The 21701-nt window shown below is 46.9% G+C and overlaps 1 protein-coding gene across 3 annotated transcripts in view; it reads right to left on the reverse strand.

The window, feature by feature from the left end:
* Nucleotides 1-21701, reverse strand: part of LOC144147296 (calcitonin gene-related peptide type 1 receptor-like) — a 97361-nt gene that overhangs the window by 21170 nt on the left and 54490 nt on the right. For 2 of the 3 annotated variants that reach the window (XM_077679395.1, XM_077679413.1), the window contains exons 6-11: nucleotides 19325-19428; nucleotides 18541-18632; nucleotides 6704-6854; nucleotides 5288-5438; nucleotides 4140-4200; nucleotides 235-298 (exon numbers count right to left, since the gene is read on the reverse strand). In XM_077679395.1, coding sequence (XP_077535521.1) covers nucleotides 235-298; nucleotides 4140-4200; nucleotides 5288-5438; nucleotides 6704-6854; nucleotides 18541-18632; nucleotides 19325-19428 — 623 coding nt within the window. The remainder of the gene's footprint in view (nucleotides 1-234; nucleotides 299-4139; nucleotides 4201-5287; nucleotides 5439-6703; nucleotides 6855-18540; nucleotides 18633-19324; nucleotides 19429-21701) is intronic. The other variant, XM_077679404.1, reaches the window with a different exon arrangement.

Raw genomic sequence — 21701 nt, forward strand, 5'->3', positions numbered from 1 at the left:
ATCCCGGAAATTTTAGTGGGGGCCGCAAGGTGGCGCTACAGGAATTTTCGCTCAGTCAACGCCGTCGCCGACGTCGGATTTCCTGCAACACGGGGTCCCCAACGCTACGCGTTAATAAAAATACTGTTCCTCTGGAAACCAGGTGTATTCCTGCGGCCGTGGCACCACACAGCTTTCCGTAACACCCTCCACGCTCCGTCGGAGATGTGCAAGATACTTCGAGGTTCCACTTACAGCCAGGCAAGCCAGGATGGGGCCGGTGAAGGTGTAGTCGTAAACCACGATGTTTCTCCAACACCTATTGGGATGAGAGCAGTGGCTGTTAGTATAGCAAGAGAGCTCCGGTGGCTATTAATAGTGTTGTATTTTCATTGCCCTGTTCCGAAGGTCCCAGAGGAAAGAGCTTATGCTGCAAAACCACTTGTTTATTGTATTGAATTCGAAACAGCGTGTCTGCCTTAGATGATGTAAAAGTTAAAAATTTCTCAATATAACAATTTCGGGTGCTTTGCAATGGGACATATTGCAAGTCAGCAATTCCCAGATTTCTCTTTGAGCTGAAACAAAAGTTGTGATTACAAGCACGTATCAAAGGTATTTTCCCGCCGTGTGTGTGCATTGCACGCTGAGTTTTTATGGAGCCCAGAACGATATTGATTGATTGATTGTGGGGTTTAACGCGCCGACGCAACGCAGGCGATGAGGCGCGCCGTAGTGGAGGGCTCCGGATTAATTTTGACCACCTGGGGATCTTTAACGTGCGCCGAAATTCGTACACACGGGCGTTTTTGCTTTTCGCCTCCCAGAACGATATACCCGAGCGCAAAATTCATTTTGTGCACTGTACAAGAAACCAAGGCTGCAGGGATAAAAAATTACTAAATGATCCGGTGTCTTGTGCCGCATCCTGTTTTCGTACAAAGCTGCGCTGTCTGGGCATAACTAAATGCATTTGTATTTTCAGCCGGTCAATAAATGTTGGTTGGTGACAGTGCATCCCCGGAGGGTTTTTTAATTTTTTATTTCTGCGCAAGTAGTACAAGGTCTACCGCTGTCCCTGGGCACGTTAGTAAACTTTTGATTAACTGAATATTTGATTGATCATTTTTTTAATCTGATTACTTTTCGATTACGGCACTTACTCATTTCGGAAAGCGGCCGCGGCTTATTCTAGGGCTAACTTTCACATTATTCCCTGGTTATTATTTCCTTTTGAAGCCACGCACCTGTCGTTCATCTTCCAGGAGTTATGCGGTTTTGTGGAATTCATATCTATCGAAGATGCAGAGCGCCCTTAAAGCATCTAGTCCAGAGCGATAGGTATACGTAGCTAAGCTTCTGTGTTCTTCTCAACAACCTTGTAGCCTCTGCTACGGTGGAGACTGCGGGCTCCATCGTTATAGCAATCGCTATAGCAATTCAAAATATAACTGCCCTCATCTTTTGAACGTGAAACGGTAGTAAAAACAATTTTATCCAAAGCGAAATCAACTGAAAAGTTATCCAAAAGAAGGAAAACAAAAATGAAAATTGCATGAATACAAAGCGAAACGTATACAGCGCCACACAGCCAAAAACACTTAATAAAGCGAAAGCTTCCTTAGTGGGGCCGAGGGCATATCTTGTCAGAAAACTAATGCATTTGCCCATAGACCGGTTGGTCTATGGGCAAAAAGCGGCTACTTGAATATCGCGAAAAAGGAACGGTTCTAGATAAGACCATACAAGCATCGATCATGAATGAGGAATACAGTAGTATGCCTTCATCTCATTAACCGCGTATCGGTACACATTTAGATGGTCCGTAGATGCGTTTACTTAGCGCGCGAACAAATCGTCACAGGCGTTCGTTCTTTGTTTGCGATTTGATTGAAGTTTTTACGATCGAGTGGACGCACTCTCAGCGGAGGTTGGACGCAGTGTTAGCTTTGACGCTTCTCTCGACTTTCTTTAGGAAGGGGTGGTATTTTTACAATTGGCGCGGAATATTGTCTTTATCGCATAGGAAACAATGCGACAGCTGCAATAATTACGCAGATAACCAAAAAGCTACAGTATCAATAATTACGCACCTCAAGAGTACTGTAAGTGAAGCGATGACTCAGAAATTAATACCACTTTGGTTACTCGTCCAACCACTCGCGCGCGTTTGGGTAACGGCACGAGTTATTCCCGAAGTAAGTGGGGAGTACCCTCGCCGGTTGGAGTTGTAATCAAGCAAACAAAATTTTCCCCAACAGGCAAGGCATTAAAACGTGGCCTGAAATGCTCCTGGCGCCGCTACAAATGCAGCCAAAAATAAACTACGATGTACCATGCAATACACTCCATTAACGTAGGAAAATATCCAGCAGCAGTGTGGCAGCATGCGTGCAGTCAGTTAATGCGGGACCAGTTGTCTTCGACCTTTTTACACAAAGCAGCTAACAAACGCTGCGAAAACGCCTCTCGGCATGAACCAAACTTTACTGCGATTTGAAAAAAAAAAAAAAGATTCTGCTCAATAATGCACGATAGAATGCGATTAACTCAGTGTAGCATGCTGGCCAAGAACAGGAGCGCAACACGCAACGGTATACACCGTAGCACGTAAATGTTAAACGTGGAACCCATGTAAAGCTGCTTTTTGCGCACACCAGCCAAATAGCCAAAGGGAAACCGAACACTTGCAAACTTTACGCTGTTGACAGGGCCCATGATGCGCTTATCAGTTTCGTCTCCCCGTCAAGCCTTGCACAAAGCTGTCGCTTTCCGACCTACATTCTGCGCCACACTTATCTCAACCTTGTACTGGTGCCCCGCCCCGCTCAAATCGTTTCGTCCGATGTTTGCCCCGCTCCATCTGACACCGACCACTTGACTACAGCAATCTAGAAGCGACTTCTTGTTCACTAAAGTGGTAATCGAAGTGCAACTATGCTTTCGCCAAGTCATACCCATCCATTATAGGCGGCTCAGTGCTTTTCTTTTCTAAAGTTTCTTAACCTAGATGATACAAATGTTTTCGTCAAACAACGCGTGCAGGCGTGTAATTCTGTATTTCAGAAATCCTCACTCGCCCCTGCTTTGAATTTATGTTTTTTTTTTAAATGTGCCCAAGTCTGTAGCAGTTGCTAGGGGATTAAAAAAAAACGTTAGTGCGTATGAACCAGTGCGCGTATACGCTTATGTGTAGGACAATTCGGTAGGGCTGCTCTTTTCGTGTATGGGCACTGTGGTCGCTGAAGCGTATCTACAAACATGCGGCAACCACGAACTGAATTAGGGTTTAAGAAGTGACATCATTCTTCGATGAATGAGAGATTGCGGAAGCGAAAGGCAGTATGCCAAATGCTTGACGCTGTTCTGGCCCGCTGCTGATTGGCTTGCGCGCCGAATGTCTGACGCTGAAATCAGCTAACGCCGCACTTCTTTTCTTTGTGCGCCCACCACTCACTGCTACAAATGAACACCACGACCATAACGATTTTATAACGGCGACGGCCACCTCGTCGTCATTGTGTTCATTTTCTCCGTCTTGTCTTCGGGACGTGCAGCCAAGGTCGCCTTGTCGACCTTAACTTCTACAACACTGAGTCGTTCCGGGCGCTGGGGAAGCGCCTCTCACTTCTGTCCTTGAGAGCCTTCAGTGGAGCGTGCCGTTTGCTGCTTGTCATCGCGGCTGACGGCGAAGAACGTCTTACAACGTTGCTCGCGTACGGCTGTCCGGGAAGAGGACCGCAGCGAATTTATGGAGTGTCTTCTTCGGTAGCACACCGGCGGAGTAATATTGCTCTTCTTGCTTTTTTTATAGACTATTCCCGGCTTTTACAGCGGGCGTGGCGGCAGAAGCACGTGGTAGTTGAAAAATCCCTCGCTCAACGAAGATGACGTTCTGGTAAACACGGGAAGAGCGCATGCGCGCAGCGCGCGCGAAGCACTTTTGGAGCTTTCGTCCTTTACGCTTTAGTAAGCGGGCTCTAACCTCCTTCTCTGACGTCCAACACGAGAAGAACGACCTCTAGAGTCCCGTTTGGATCTTAAGAATAAGTTTTCGCCATTTAAGAAAATTCGGTGTTCAACGCTTTTCGGGTCCCATAAATCGCGAACGAAAGATCAGCTGCTCACTGAGCGCGCTGGATGAAAATGCGCGTTCTTACCGGTCGTCGGCTTGAGTGGCACGGAGAGCGCTGTAAATTGCCACGAGGACGGCTGGCAGGCCTGCGGAAGGACACAAACGACGCACAATGGAAAATAATTTCTTCCCGTGATATACAGCTAGAAATCACACTTCTAACCAGCGGCCCCGAGTTTACGCATGAAATCAACACGTCCATTAACACCTAAAAGCCCTAAATAATGTGCATAATTGTTTTGAATGCATGTATATTTTACAAGCCTTCTAAAAAAATTAAGTATATATACAAGAAAAACTAAAAGCCGCTCCACTTATTAAAGGTGGATGACCAATGAAGCTATATAAAATACACATCATGCATACGTATATGTTTTTCTCATAATTTTTAATGGCAATCACTACGGCTTTGTGAATATTTAACGAAACTTGGAAGGGCTAACGTTTTATTTTAGGCTCTACGTTTACCTCGGGGTAGAAGCCCATGTACTTACAGCAGATCGACGGGAATTCTGTAACGTTTACAATTTCACTCTGGAGTAACTAATTACGACTAAATGAAACTCGGGTTATTGGCAGAGGCGTCATAGCAGCCAACTGTCATATAAATGATTTCGGGAAAGTTTCGGTAAAACAACAGTTAAAGGTATTTTCCACTGAGCATTCGTGATAAAGTTGGCTTTGCCGCAAGACGTTTATGACACGCACAGGAAAAAAGCACGCAACACCTATAGCAACACCACATAAGGCTTCGGTTTAAACCACCCTCGTTTCTTTTTGTGTGTGTGTGTGTGTGCAACTTTCGCTCGAAAGTGGTTGCGTTCAACGAATAGACGGGCGGATAGAAGGGCCATTCGGCAATCGGGCTCTGCAAACGCGCACTATGAGCGGGCCGTGGTGCGTAAAACCCTGTACCGGAACCATTATTTCAAAGTATGCCTATGAATCGTGGCATGGTTCGGCAACCGTGATCTAGATATAGTGCCTAGAATATAATATGCTGGCAGTACATTCTAGGCACTATTATCTAGCGAGCGAACTCAAAGCCCCCCTGTAATGGCCGCTGCCCGACACAACGCCGTTGTCTAAGCTAGGGGGACAGGCGGGCGGCCAGCACTGCTGGCGAAGGGTTGAAAGAGTCTACGCAATGGGCGGACTGCGCATGGTGCTCACCCCAGCCGACGATGTAGCAAAACTTGAGATTCATTTGTTTGGAGAAGGCCAGGGCAACAAGTCGGTGCAGGTAGCAGCCCTCGCAGAGCATCCAGGTGTACTGGCTCACCATGAAGTAGCGATTCATCACCGACAGCAGCTTGCACCACCACTGCGAATATAGGCGGCAAAAATAACGAAATAACTGCATATATGTGCTCTATTAGGTGTTTCCTCCCTGGGAGCGGCGATTTTAAATCGTGCATGCAACAGAAATTGTACAATGACTTGTTTCATATGGCTCAGCTGAATGGCCTCATTTGAGCTGGTTGCTTGCAAAGCATTCAGACGTACAGTTATGTTTTGCAGTTGCTGTATAGATACATTCCCGTTAAATATACACACTACAAGGTTTTTTTTTGTGAAATAAAAAAGTGCAAAAAGAACCTTGAGTTTTTCTTGAAGCAGATGTTGCTGAACGTAAAAAAGTTGAACAGACAAATCAAGGAACTATGGGAAGGTTACATGCTATGACTGAGCGAGGAGTCTGCACGCGTGTAAAACGCGTGCTTGTCCTAAATAATGTGGTCGCTTTCGATCAGCTAACCGTGTGGGCTGGAAGGGTATTATGGTACAAGCATTAACCAAGAAATGCTCACTAGAAATGCCGACATCCAAAGATTTCCACTGGCACTTGACGGAGGGTTAGATGTAAGCGTTTATAGCCGGTATTGCAACTATTAGCCATCGATGGGCCGTGTCTCAGAAGACATGAAGTGTCGAGTGGGGCCTGCACACAATTCTGTAGTGCGGATTTGGACTTGTTGGGCGAAGTTTTCCCACTACACTGCGTGATGGTTGCCTCGGATCGGCGATTTTAAAGTGTTGACGGGAAAACAGTGCATTATATTCGTTCTAAAATGGTTGCGGAGGTGTGCGTGGCAGATACTGTGTATGCTTTGCCACTAGAGTCCGCGAAAGGGCAATCTTTTTTTCCTTTTAGCAACGATGAACGAGTTAAGCTCAAACCGCCATAAAAAAGCAACCATCGCCGTTCCCAGCGCCTTTCTTTCTCATTCCTCGCAAGGATGGTGCCAAGCGGTTTCTATTCGCTAACTGTTTCCATCGCCCCCAAGTGGTGGGTCACGGCCAACTTTTCCAACCCCCCCCCCCCCCCTTTTCTGCAGTCGTTTATTAAGCTTGTCACTCTTCTCTTCGGCAGCAGAGCATCTCTCACTTGGTCTCATGTCGTCCTCTCCGCGTGCTCCACCCCGGCGTCTCCAATTCATTGGCACACTTTACTATAATTTATAGCTTACGTTACCATTTATTTCATTTTGTGGGAACTATATGCGCTAGAAACGGTGCACAATACTTAGCGCGCGATGCGGCGTGGCTCTCGCTTTAGTGAGCTGCCTTGCATGCGTGTACACCCACCGTGTTCGAGTGAGTAAGGTTCTTGGTGAACTTGGTTGGCTTGACGTCGTCCAACGTGAAAACGGAATGGTCAATGATGTACATCAGCCCGCACATCATGACCGCAAAGCATAGATGCTTGTGGATCACAATCCGGGGAACCTGTAAGGACCTAAGCCGTCGTTTACTCGTTAAATACACTGGAGGGGTAAAGAGTAAGCAGACGCGTTTATCCGACTGTTTACTTATACTATATATATAATATATATATATATATATATATATATATATATATATATATATATATATATATATATATATATATAATATACAGTCGATCCCCGGATACATCGCATTATTCCATATATTGAACAGCCCGAAATCCCCTTAGAGTTCGAATATACCCGCGATGGACTATATATTGAAGCAGCGCCCCTTGGCCGCTGTGTTCATATGAAAGCCAATGGGAACCATTGGGTTAGTAGCAGGTCGTGCAGGCAATGGATTCACTAGTTCTGGCGGGAACTGTTCGATGGTACCAGTCCACGCACAACAGTTTATGCCCAACATATGTAGGGATACGTTCGAAGTCGAGATTATGTTGTACGTCGAGTTTCACAAAACGCTTTGCGGCGGAGCGATTACACGTTAAAAATACTTGTTGTTGAGCGAGTTGGTGCATGACTTAAGAGAAAAAAACGTACGGCACTAACCGGACAAGAATGAGGACAGACACAAAACGACATATACCCTCCAAAGTGATTCGCTAAAGCGTTAAAACACGCAGTTGAAGCTAAGACGCCGCCGTCGCCCTCATAGACCCGGGATTGGTCTGAGGCTCAAGGCGCACTTCATCTGGCAATGCGCTTTGCGCCCAACCCAAGACTACAACTAAAATTGCCTTGTAGTTATCTTGTGCTACCCATTACTACAGGTCGCATTTTTAGGCATTAAAAATCGCGTTTTAAGAGCCAGAAATAGGCAGGCAAAACAACGTTTTAGGCGTCCAAACTCGTAAATAAAGACACCATAAATTTTTACATAAATGCAAATAATTTCAAACAAGATGTGCGTGCTGTGCATGTGCGATCGGAAAACCAAAAATATTATTGTTTATGATGGCAAAAAGGCGCCAACAGTTGAACATAACCGTTCAATTGTCCCATAAAACTGCTGGACTAATGACGATTCGTTGGCCTAGTTCAACAAGCGCATTGCTCACATTCAAGTTCAATGGCCCCTGTCGATTGCTCGAGCGTTGCATACAGTGAAACAGGCTCGAAAAAGAATACTTGAAAGCTGAGAATGGTGATTAAAAAAGCGGTACTTTATGTCTGCCTGACGCAGCTAAATTATGACACAACAAAAACAGACACTAATAATAAACGCTAAAGAGGCGATGGGTTATTAAGAAATTTCCTTGTTCTTGTATGAGGAGTGCTAGATAAAACTCTGGCAATGCTCTCATGTACTATGATACCCTAATTGTACAGTCAAGACGCCCCATCCCAGCCAAATTCACTTCCACACATTTGAAAAGCATTTTTCAAGAGGTTTTTGACACCCGAAGAGATTTTTGGAGGGAAAGCGTATTTTAGGTCCCGTCAGCAGTATTAATTTTAGGGCGCAAGGAAATGCAGCTGGGCAGTGGTGTTTCGCAGTTGGCTCTTCAATACAGGAGTGATCTGCTAGCAAAGGCGTGGTCGATGCTCTATGGTTGCGTTTAAAATAGAGTTGAAATAGAGTATGACTCTAGAAACGAAGATGCACATGTTTGAAGAAATTTGTTAGAAGAGCACGCAGCCTGGCGTAGTCTAAGAATCACTGTGAAAATTATGGAAACAGTAGCAAACTGCCATCATCTTCAGATTTTTTTTTTATTGTGCCTCTTGACACTGAGAATGAGCGTTCAATTTCACTGCTGCTACTTGTTGTTTTCGTGGGTTTGTTTGACTAGGTTGAACCCCATTGAGTTTAGAACAGCCAATTTTGCCCGATAACATCAATAACGACCCCAGGCTGCATTCGAAAGCGAAACTTGAGGCTAAAATAGTGTTTATATAGGCGCCGGCCGAGTTTGAAAATAGGCATTTATAGGCATTTATACGCATTTACGCACAGTCGCCAGAACAGGCATTTATAGGCACTATAAAAACGCCATCAAAGCCCTTCTTAACCTCTGATTCATGCTCATATATCAAAGTGGGACGATAGGAGCACAAGGAACAAAATAGGCGTTTGCCTAAAATCTGGTCTCTACTCATAACAACCATTAACAGATCGAAAACTTAAAATTTCCCAGACCGTACCAGACTGTGCATTGTGACATCTAGTGGCGTTGCCACCGAAATTTCCCGTCAGTCAGTCACGTATACAGCCTTCGCTAAAGATAGCAACACATCCCCTGTAGTCGCCTGGCAGTTTCTATTTCCAACTCTTACATTTCTGTATGTAAGCGAAATTACGAAAATTTCAAAACACGTGCGTGCACAAGTGGGGGAATTTCTCTGGAAATAAAATGCACGTCACTTGGGCTTCCGTAAATGTACGTAGCTGGAGGGCACACTTAACAACACTTCCATAGAAAGACCCGTGGGCTGGCTTCACCACAATGAGCCCAAATAATAAAGAGTTGTTGCCAAACACGAAAAGCAGGCCAATGATAAGGCCCAGTACACGATTCTACTAAGCAATAATAGTGCGGAAATTCGCAAGGGGGAAATATCTAATAAATGCTTAATCCACTCTGCTATACTCATGTACCTCGATGAAGCAGATCAAGTCTGTGTCACTGCAGTATAAAAAGCTTTGGTGGAAAGGTACTTTTTCAGGCACCATACAATCGGTCCGTTTAAACTCACCCGTAGCCTCTACATACTGCAAAGTGGCCTGTGTAAGGTGGAACAAGGGCAAAGACGAATACGGCAGCACGCAAACTATTTCTGTTATAAAGCCGCGGCACGGTCGTATGCAGCGAATATTTTAATGCGATTAACTTTACTCCACCAGCGTTGCGCTATGTTTATTCCTGCCTCGCTTCTTACGCCTAGGCATCTGTGTGCGCAGCATCGAGGGAGTGGAGGTTTGACAAGGTGAGGGTTGGGGAGGGAGGATGGGTGGAGTGAAGTGAATGCAGTTCGCCGGCGCAAATCCGTTACACAACTGGAATTGCACTAACATGCAGAAGCAGTCAATATTATCGCCCCTACATCACATTGAAGTGCATCGAGCTGCCACCAGTAGGGTCTTGTAGCAATTATTCGTACTCATACTTGGCCAATGGAAGTAGAGTAATGACTACCTCTAGTGATCAGGAAGGGGTAACATATCCTTCGTCATTCAACATCATCATCATCATCATCATCATCACCAGCCTATCTACGCCCACTGCAGGGCAAAGGCCTCTCCCATTATTCTCCAATTGCCTCGGTCCTGTGCCAACTGTGACCAATTTATCCCCGCAAACTTCTTTATCTCATCTGCCCATCTAACTTTCTGCCGCCCCCTGCAACGCTTGCCTTCTCTAGGGATCCACTCTGTTACCCTTAATGACCAGCGGTTATCTTGCCTTCGCATTACATGTCCTGCCCACGTCCATTTCTTCTTCTTAATTTCTACTAATATGTCTTTAACACCAGTTTGCTCCCTGACCCACTCCGCTCTCTTCCTGTCCCTTAATGTTACACCTATCATTTTCCGCTCCATTGCCCGCTGAGTTGTTCTCAATTTAAGTTGAACCCTCTTAGTGAGCCTCCAAGTTTCTGCCCCGTAGGTGAGTACCGGTAAGATGCAGCTGTCATACACTTTCTTCTTCAGCGACAATGGTAGGCTGCTATTCATTATCTGAGAATGTCTGCCATATGCTCCCCACCCCATTCTGATCCTTCTAATTATCTCTGCCTCATAGTTTGGATCTGGGGTCACAACTTGGCCTAAGTAGATATATTCGCTTACCACTTCCACTGCCTCGCCACCTATGTCAAACCGCTGTGCTGTCCCGAGGTTATTGATCATTACTTTAGTTTTCTGCATATTAATTTTCAGTCCCACGGTTCTACTCTGTTCGCCCAGTGCGGAAAGCATGCTTTGCAATTCGTCCCCCGAGTTACTTAGCAAGGCAACGTCATCAGCAAATCTGAGGTTACTGAGGTATTCTCCATTAACCCTTACACCCACCTGTTCCCAATCCAACGTTCTGAATACTTCTTGTAAACATGCTGTGAATAGCATTGGAGAGATTGTGTCTCCTTGTCTGACACCCTTTCTTATAGGTATTTTACTGCTCTCCCTATGGAGCATGATCGTAGCTGTAGACCCATTGTAGATATCCTCTAGTATTGTTACATAATGCTCATCTACCCCCTGGTTCCGTAATGCCTGAATGACTGCTAGGGTTTCGACCGAGTCAAATGCTTTCTCATAATCTATGAAGGCTATATATAGGGGTTGAGTATACTCAGCGCACTTCTCTATCACCTGATTGATCGTGTGAATATGGTCCATTGTCGAATAACCTTTACGGAACCCTGCTTGTTCTTTAGGTTGACTGAAATCTAAGGTTGCAGAAATTCGGTTAGCGATTACCTTGGTAAATACCTTGTAGACGACTGACAGTAAGCTGATCGGCCGGTAATTTTTCAAGTCCTTCATGTCGCCTTTCTTATGAATTAGGATAATATTCGCGTTCTTCCAAGATTCCGGTACCATTGCGGTCATTAGGCATTGCGTATACAGGTTTGCCAGTTTTTCAAGGACAATTTCTCCGCCATCCTTCAAGAGGTCTGCTGTTATCTGATCTTCACCAGGTGCTTTGCCCCCTTTCATTTCTTTCAAAGCCTTCCTTACTTCTTCGGTCGTTACTGGTGGGATGTCTATCTCCTGTGAACTACTGTCTCGTTCGGCATTATCCTGTATGTCCTGGCTACTGTACAGATCCCTATAGAACTCCTCGGCCACTGTGACTATTTTATCCCTATTTGTGATGACATTGCCTTGCTTATCCTTAAGTGCATACATCTGATTTTTCCCCACGCCAAGACGTCTCTTCACTGCTTTCAGGCTACCTCCGTTCTTTACAGCGTATTCGATCCTCTCCATATTATACTTCCGTATGTCAGCTGTCTTACGCTTATTGATTAGCTTGGAGAGCTCCGCTAGTTCTATTCTGTCAGCTGCGGTGGAGATTCTCATGGTTTGCCGTTTCCTGATTAGATCTTTCGTCTCCTGTGAGAGTTTACCAGTATCCTGTCTAGCTATAGTGCCCCCTACTTCTACTGCACACTCCGTAATAATGCGTGTAAGGTTGTCGCTGGCTTCCTGCGTCGTAAACTCGGCTTCCTCGTTAAGAGCGGAATATCGGTTCTGCAGCGCGATCCTGAATTCATTCAACATATCCCTCAACATTTTCATATCCACCCCATATCCAAGGTATTTACATATGCACAACTACTAATACAATGGTAATTGAATTTGCATTGATAATCATTCCCAAAGGATGGTTCTGCATCAATTATTTTATACACGGAAAAGAACCCTTTGATATTTTGTATGGCTTACGTGTATTTCCATATTTGTTGCGCCCAGATGTCCATATTCTTGTATATAAACAGGGTCATTTCGAGTATCACTCGAAGACTATGCAGGCAGTTTTAAAGCGAAGTTTTACTAATCTCGTCGAGCGGTTTCACCGTCACGTAAATTTGACCTTCATTTGACCGCAGCTGCGCCCTTCTCTTGGCAACGCATCACGTGATTCGCCGAGCTGAGCTTCGCGACGGCCGCGTTTGCTAGTCTCTGCCGCCACCAGGGCCGGTTTAGCGCATGCGCTCTCTGCAGCTGGTTCGCGCCTGGCCACGTGACTCGCCGCATTCATTCGAGCTTGGCCATGGATGAGAGCGCGGCCGGGCCGTCTTTTCCGAGCGTTGCGCGAGAGCTGGAGGCTTTGAGCCGTCGTCGGCAAGCGGCGACTTACGACCCCGCGGGTATTGCCCGGCGAGCCGCTCAGCTCCTAAAACGCCGGAAGCGGACCACAGTCGTAGATAAAGGCAGGCTTTGGACGAATAGTACAATAAAAGCTAAATCAAAGGTTAACCAAGTGAAACCAAGACTTAACCAAGCTAAGCAAAGCTTTCTCTTTGGCTATACAGGGTTAGCGGAGCTAAGCCGCAGCCATTTTTTTGTTTCACTAAACACTGACATCGAGGCACCACGCGATGCCACCCAAAGACATTGGCTCGAGTAGGGCACCTATCTTCATTCAAACTCCGCCTGAGGGCGAACTGCCTTGCGAAGGAAGCAAGGCACGGAACTTCTTTGCTGCAGGAAACGGCCACCGCACAATATCAATCATTCGGACGGGCATCAACTGAAATTTCAATATCTAAGTGCTACGAAAAAGTCCAACCAGATTTCCAGATCAAAAATCCCCCCCTGACTTCACTTGTGACAAGCGCCTTCAAAATGTGTCCTGTTCGCAAAAGAGAGAGGGGCACCCTGCCGCACATCTTGGCAGAGTGTACAGAACTCAAGACCCCCCTTCCTTCCCTTCCCCACAACACCCCTAATCCCCAACCCCTTGAGCGATGGGAGACCTTGTTGACCAGCCCCGCCCTGCCGACTCGGCTCGCACTGACAGACAGGGGCCAGGAGCTGCTGGGAACATATGGGTCCCGTAACTAGGGAACCACCCCGTCTGGTGCCAGCGCGCACCACTGATTTCTTGGGCTCAGTAAAAGTTGATTCCTCCTCCTCCTGTCCTGCTTCGACCCCGTATGTATTTTTTTTTAATTTCACCACCTCAATTTTTCCCCTCGGCGCTGTTTCATCGCCTACTTGAGACGGCGAAGGTGCCGGGGTGCTTTTTTCATTCATTCTTGCTGCTGGGAAGGCGGCCTCCAGATGCCCTCACCCGTGGTTTCAAGTGCCGACCGGTGATCCTGATGGCGGTTCGTAACACGGCCGACTTTATTATCTATAAAACCGGTTGTGGTTCATAAGTGTGGGCAGCTCAGCTGGGGTAAAACTGGCCTGTAAAATTCACCCTCACTGCATCACGATCGACTGGGCTTTAGCAGTAGAACTGAGATTTCTTATCGTGTTTGATTGGCAGCTTGCTGACGCATCGTCTTAATTCAATGTGCTTTGACTTTTCGCGCGCTTATCAACGGTCGCTACGTCTTTCCTTCGATCTCCACTTCACCTACACGACCATTTTCTTCTTGCCCACTAACAGTGTTCTTACCAAGGGCAACAGCATTTTCTCTTTAAAGATGGCCGTCTTAAGCCCGTTCTGGTGCGAATTTCCCCGGCGAATCCGCAGCTGCGGCGCTGCTTGTGCGGCATAACGATTGATTTTCGTATTTTCACTGCTACGGCAAATTGCCAAATGCCAATCGGCGTTAGTAGGACAAGCAGGACAAGTTAGACTGTTCCAAACATTCGGCTGTTCGCACAAGCAACGCGAATAGATCGTTTTTCCGCTCGCGCGGCACCGCAGCTGTGGATTCGCCGAAGAAATTCGCACCATACGCAAAACAATACCGTAATCAAGCATCGAAGACCAAGCAGTGCAGCTTGCTTTTAAATTTTGTTTTTATTAGCGGTAGCGTACGCCTTCATCCTCATTATCATCAACAGCCTTTTGTGTCCACTGCCGGACAAAGGCGCCCCTCACAGTGACTTTCGACTACACCATTCGCGTTTTTGCTATAGTACTCCTTTTTCCCTCTTAATTTTCTTACTCTTTCCTTCCAACGAGCACTTTGTCTCCCCCTAGTGCCTTTGCCGCCGCTAGCCGTTTCGTTACGCGGATGGTCCACCTTTTTCCTTCATCCGCATTACATAACCTGCCCAACTCCATTCTTTCTTTCGTTTAATTTAAATCAGGCTGCCTCCAATCTGAGTTTGTTTTATAACTCACTATACTGTCTTCTTATCTCCAAGTGTCACCCCTAGCATGGCTCGCTGGGCCGCCCTAGGAATGTTATTGATACGCGTCCACGGACTCTCAACCATCTACATCGACACCCATGGCACTGTGAAACGTGGCCGGCCACGGCAATGCGGCGAGAAGAGAAGCGCGAGCGCCGGAACGAACGCGGCGAAGAGAGCCAAATCAGCGGCCAACCGAGCGCAAAGGTAGTGCACGTGAAATCGCCAACCTCCAAGAAAATCGAGAACGGGGATGGTGGGAAGGGTTGACCAGGAGATGCGGCTTCGGCGACTGAAGCTACTTCGATGGAGTGCACGAGGCGCCTTCCTGGGCGGCAGCTGTCAAACAACCTCAATTGTATACGGCGCTGCCCCAACAGAAGGCGCTCAAGCAGGGCGAATCAAACGCGCCACGACGTCATCCTCAGTCAGCATGCGGCGCACACAGCATGTCCGTCCCACGATTCAACATTAATGTTTTAGCGTTCACTATAAGGTGTCCTTAGGGGCCTCTGAGTTCTTTTATTTTTTGCCTCCACGAGAAAGACGGCCGCTGCAGCAGAGATTGAAACCCATCCACTCGCTTAGCAGCACAATGCCTTAGCCACTGAGCCAGTGCGCCGGCGTGCTTGAAGAAGTAACTTTGTTCCTTACAATACAACGCCCAACGAAGACCATTTCATTGAGTAGAATTGAAAAAACAGGTTCATTGAAACAGAAACGTTCCTGTAAAGTTTGAGGAAGGGAGTGTGTGTGTGTGTGTGGGGGGGGGGGGGGGGGGGGCGCTTATGGGGCTTCACCCCCACCCCTCCCCTGAAATTTTGTCGCGCTGTCATGCACGGCGACCAAGGCAACCACGTTCGCTGAAAACAATCCTAGGATTTTGTCTAGAACCCCAGTAATCCTGTCCGGAAAGCGCACCTAGCTACTCTCCCTTGGCGGCCTGTTTCCCTCCTAGCATGCCAAACTACTGTGCGAGGCCTTCACTTGCACGGGGGCGCTCTGCGAGCGCGCTTGCCGAGCGACGGAGAGTCGCTGCTCTGAACAAACTAGGGGAGATTCGCGGGCGAAACCGCAAGGCTGGCTACTTCAGTACCTCCATGCAACCAGGGCCGCCGCCGGAAACCAGTGCGCTAACGACTTCGGGCTTTCGGGCTCCCCCCCCCCCCCCCCCCCCCCCCTTCTTTTGCAAGTTTACCTGGGAATTTTCTGTCGTGCGGCAAAATGGTCTATTGCCACAGCTACAAAAACGTTTTGCCGCGCGAGCGGCTCCGCAGCAGCGAATTCGCAGGTAAATTCGCACCATGTGGAGTGGGCTTTCTGTATAAATCGACACTTTGTTTCCAGTGACAGTTCTATTGTCCTTATCAGAATTTAGTCTTCTCGGTTTTTTCACCACAACTGCACATCTGGACGTATTTTTTGTGTGGCTCAATTTTGTTGCAATTACCCGTAGTACGTGACGGTTGACAAGCTGCTCCTACGCAATATATTGGCATAAAACAGAGAGGTGTTAAAATTTGTCCCTAACCGTCACATGCGTGCAAAAATAAAAAAAAAGGATTTTTGGATGAAAAAGCGACGATAAAATGAAACGTCCACCCAAAAGTTGTTGTTTTTTTTCATTCTTTGCACGTTCATCATGTCTGCGCCGTGCTTTGTGAGCTTTCAGGCCCGTTCACAATTACGACAAAAGCGACGGGATTTCTGTCGCGGCGACAAAAATTGGTCGAGCCCAAGCGACAAAAGCGATCGCCGGGCGGCTAAAACGACAGGAATCGCGTCGCTTCTATCGCTCCAGTCGCAGCTTAAAATGAATTAGTTCTTTACTTCCATGTTTTTCGCTTCCATGTTTGTTAAGCACATATGTTTATATTTGTTCTATATGTCTATATTTCTTCTAGGTGCTACTTCTGATTGATTGTGGGACTTAACGCGCCGACGCTACACAGGCGATGAGGCGCGCCGTAGTGGAGGACTACGGATTAATTTTGACCACCTGGGGATCTTTAACGTGCGCCCAAATCTCGAACACACGGGCGTTTTCGCTCTTTTCCTCCATCAGAAAAGCTGCGCCGCAGCCTGGAACTCAGCATCACAACGCCATAGCCACTAAGCCGCCGTGGCGGGTTTTTTAGGTGCTACTTCTTCTCATGTAGACAAAACAGAAAATTGCAAGCAGTGATAGCAATTCTGCCACAATTCTCGGAACATGCGAAATTTTATGAAATATTTTATTTTCCTTGTTTTTGAGAGTTAATAGTGATGTATTTTCAGTTAATAGTTATAAATTTCAGGTAATAGCTATGAATATTATCAGTTAATAGTTATGTATTTATTGTGCATATTTTTAATTTCTTAAAAAAATCATATGGAGGAGGTCGAGGAGCAATCTCAACCCCCCCCCCCGAGCTAAATTTCTGGCTGCGCCCCTGGTTGAAGGCAAGAGAAACAGGGATAGAAAGTAAAGAGACCGAGGAGAGCCAGAACGCGTCCTTCATGAAGAACAGGGGCGAATAGAGTGCTCTTGCGGTCATTAACGGGCTTGACAAAACTCACACTTCCCTTCCCTTTTTGCCATATTCGTGGGTGCTCTACAGTGCGACAAAAATTGGGACGGTGAGCAGATTATGCAAATGACTCTTCTAAAGATCATCAGCTAATTTAAGTGCTCAGAAGCCGGGTGCCGCGTTTATGTAAAAATAGTAAAATGTATGCGAAGCCGGGCACATGAGTCTGGACTGGACATTGCCACTGACGGCGCTTTAGACGCTTTATCAGCGCATCAGGGCGGGCGGCGGGGTTTACGAGGGCGCGCAGGTGGTCGTTACACACGAGGAGCGACAGCTGAGACGGCGCGCACGTTTTATCGCCGATCGTGGCTGGGGACGTCGTCCAGAGATATGCTCGCTGCGGCAGCAGCAGCAGGACGCGCTCCCTCTGCGAGGCCCGGCGCTGCTTGCTGCTGGTTTCCTTCGAGAGCTCGCACCTGACAGCTTCGCCTGCAACGTGCCGGGCCTTATCTTTTGAGAGGCTGCGTGATCTCGCGTATTTGCGCCCAGGCGTATTAAAAATCAATTGCTAACAACTGCAGGGGTGATATACCGGCCTCTTGAGAGGCAGGGTCAAGGTTAAGTGTCGAAACTCGAAGCAGGCCAACGGGGCATCAAAACAGTGCGCCGCCGTTGCAAAAGGTGCATCTCTATTCATTTGTGCGCCAACTCCAAAATGACACACTTCTCAGCCGAGAGAGTTTTCTTCTAGCTTTCATTTAGCGCGTCGGCGTAGTGGAGAGAAACGCAAGTGTGTACACTACCGGAATGCTTACGAGGGTTCTGTATGCACGGGGCTTTTAGTTCCTTTATATAACGCTATACAATATGACATGTTATTCTATTCAAGAAACATGGGCCACTAGGAAACGAATATATTCCTGTCAACTATTCGTTCTCCTTGCTCAGCTGACGCGCGAGGCCCAAAATACACTCGGCTGAAACACGCCCGCTACAAGGTAGCCCCGAGAGGCTAGTGTGTGCAAGTGAACTGCACACATCATAGACTCTCATGGGTTCCTGCCTAACTTTGAAGTTGAACTTGCGTCCGCATTCAAGCTTCAGTACTTTTTTCCCTTCCCTTGCTGTAACGCCTTAGTATCACTTAATAAAGCAGCGTCTGAACATTGGAAACTTGTGCTGTGTTTGGATTGTCCCAGTTAGGTTCATTGCGCTTGCTTTATGAAATATCTCAGCGTATCTACGAAATTTAGCAATGGCACGAGACCATTGGATACACTAGTTCATTTGCGGGCTTGTAGTATCCGTGATATCCAACCAATGTGCGCCGCTCTTGCAACCGAACTATATCTTGTAGCAACAAGCGCAGTTTCCACGCTTGCTATGTTCTTGAAAACGGGAAGAAATGCTACTTACTTGTACCAGTTGAATATTACCAGCGCCGGTATCAGGGACAGCACCGAAAGAGTGAAGAGGCCGATGGAGTAGTGATACACGCCGACGTACTCCTGAAATCACAGCAAGGGATAGCTGGCCTGCATGATTACTTCGATTTATGTGTGCACAATTCAAGGGGTAGCCTAGGGAGAAATTCACATCCATCCAGTGTCAGTCTTTAATTCCGTTCTTGTCCTGCACAGCGTTCCCAAAAATGGTCTCCAAGAAAACTAGCCCCTTCGTCGTACTACTGAAGAAGGACAGTAAACTTGGCGCACCAAGCAATCATTTGCAGAAGAAAACAGCATGTTTGGTAAATGGAGAGAGGGAGTGAGAAGGAGGGAGAGAAAAAGACAAGGATATATATTAAGTGGGCTAGCTCACATCTTCGCAAAACCGGCCATGATGTGCGCGATTGCACCCATGAACGTTCTCAGTCAGTCTTTTGCACACACTAACGCCATCTGACTTGGAAACCCGTATACGTTTCACACAACCGACGAATTCGCTTAAATTAACCAGTAAAAATATAGGAATTTAGTTAAAAGAAAAAAAAAACTGCTTGAGGTCATGAAGGCAGGGAGTGGAGTCTGCAGGTTTCGCGGTCAGCAAACGCGCGTAATTAATTTAGGAATAGCCCAGAACTGCCTTAGACCCTAGCTGCAGCCCTGCGAGAGATCGTGTTGCCCCGATGGCGCGTGCTCATCCCGAATGACAGCGTAATTATGGCAAGACAAAGGAAAGTACCAAATTGGCCACAGACCCCACTGACCCACGGCTTGGGGGCACAGCTCGTGTAGAAGGTCCGCTGCTTGTTCATCAGGCGGTACCAGGACCCGTTTTGGTGGCACCACCTTTGCGAGTAGTCTGCACGGGCGCACAAAAGACGCACACCCGGTAAACGACAGAGCAGCAATTTTGTACCCGCAACTTTTCCCCGAACCGGTACTACCAATGGGCAGGGTGTTGTGCTAGTTGCCACGTGGCCGCTGCCTGAGAAACAAAGGTATGAGAGGCCACAATTTAAAATATCTGTTAGAAGTCCAGCCATGCATTAACACTTTATACACGTGGCTTTCACCGATGAAGCCTAAAAAAAAACTGCCAGAGTAGGTTACTTCAGTGATGAGAAAAAGCACATGGCAGGGAAAGTTATCCAGGAGGATAGTAATAATCCGTAGTTTGACTGTTCTTATACGCCGATAGTTCATATATATGCACGGCGCATCTGGAGCATGAGTGTACGTTTTACGGCGTGCGTAATGAAACATTTTGCATCTTGATTGGTTCCGAGTGCTGTTATAGACTCTGCCGCTTGCGCGTTGATCGCCAAGACGTAAGCGCGGCCCACAGGCAGCGAAGTTGCAGCGAAGAAAAGGTGAACGCCGCCTGGAGGCCGCCCCTGCAGACGGCGACGGCGGCGACAAGCGGGCAGTTCGTCGGCGATCTAGCTCTGCTAGATACATAGACAGGAAAATATTATTTCCTTGGTGGTAGAGTCAACTATAATATGTGGGGTCTATAGGTGGGCGAAGGGCCACCGCGTACAAAGTTCGCGGCGCGGAGTGTACAAAATTCGCGTGTCCGCGAAGGGTCCACGGAAGGTCCACGGCGTGTACAAACTACGCCCGGCTGCCGCCTGGCGAAGTTTGTCGGCATAATTTGCTCCACAGCGAAGTTTGTCGGCGTAATTTGCTCCGCAGCGTGCTGCACATGGAGCAAACTCGAATGGAATTGTTTATCCCTAAAAGGACTGGAGGACGTTGGTGTGAGGAGAGGGGTACAAGGAGGAAGTGGGTACCCACTAAATCACTCGGGCCAGGCCCCTGTAGCAATGCTCAATTGGGCTAATTGTATGGGTTATCACGGTGTTCTATGCAAAGCTTCAATACCATCCAAAGGACGTCTCTGCAATATAGGAGCCAGGTTTCAATATTTTTATAGCCAGTAAAGAAGAGTAAGGAGAATTCAGTTCGGTTTACGCCCTCCAACTACAAGAAATCAGCACGCCTTCAAGAAGGCCAACGTTTGCTTATCATCACGCGCGTTCAGTCATAAACTTTACCTCTTAGCAGAAAGTCTTCAAAGTGCATGAGATAAACTGCTCGCTTCCCTGACATTCTTGCCGCTGTGTCTGGACCACGTGCGGGAATTTATCATCCCAGAAAGATCAGCGGAATTTTTCAGCCGAAAAGATAAAAAAAAAAGCGTTGCATTGAGTGCAACATTTCTTTTTATCTTTTCGGCTCACGCCTTTCTAAAGATATTCGAACCACTTTCCCATCTTAAAACGCCACATCTTAGTATTATAGTTAGATTCAGCAAAGGTTGTTCAATCTGATCAAACAACCAATGTTCTGGCACTGAGGAAGTAAGACGGAGGCACTTTGCCGAACTCTGCAGTTACAATATTCCATTACACCCTTCACTGTTTTTATCCGACCAACCCTTATTTTCTTTTAATCACCTATTTCCATACCTTCATGACATAGACTTCTTAAAACTCCTCTCATATCGAGCGTAACCTCGTGCCCCCTCGGGAGCGAAGGCGGTAATGAAGGCCTGAAGGCGGTCCACAAGGGACATGTGTCTCTGGTGCCCTTCACGCTTTACCATCGTTATTTTCAGATTACATTGTGACCATCTTCACCTTTTAGATCCAGGACCCTTCACACCCATATATTAGCAGTTTTAACGCCCTTTACCCGCATCCCATTACTTTTTTTCTTTTTTCATTAGCACAGACGCTGACAGACCATACAGAATAGACATGGAGTTCTTTGTACACAGACGCCCTTGCGCCATTAAAACACACTAAACAAAAACAACAACCACAACAACTAATTAATATACCGTCATTTTTTGCTCTGATGTCTGTATGTGGATGCGCTTATTGCACATTTTTATTCGCCCGCGCCGCATACTAGAGCTTGTTTAACTTCAATAAATAACCCCTTCCGCAGTGCACTGCCTTAAAGGTGTGTAATAAATGAACGATAAAAGTTGGCAAAAAACTGTTTTACGACGATCGATGGTAACTGCGTGCCTCGTAAAGAACACTGGACGCATTTTATGCGCAGAGTCTTTCTCTCCGCCTGTCAAAGTACACGAGCGAATGCTCGACACCAGCGAACATGCTA

The sequence above is a fragment of the Haemaphysalis longicornis genome, unplaced genomic scaffold (assembly GCF_048455015.1).
Source record: "Haemaphysalis longicornis isolate Haplotype H1 unplaced genomic scaffold, Haemaphysalis longicornis Haplotype H1 scaffold_1, whole genome shotgun sequence".
Taxonomy (NCBI): domain Eukaryota; kingdom Metazoa; phylum Arthropoda; class Arachnida; order Ixodida; family Ixodidae; genus Haemaphysalis; species Haemaphysalis longicornis.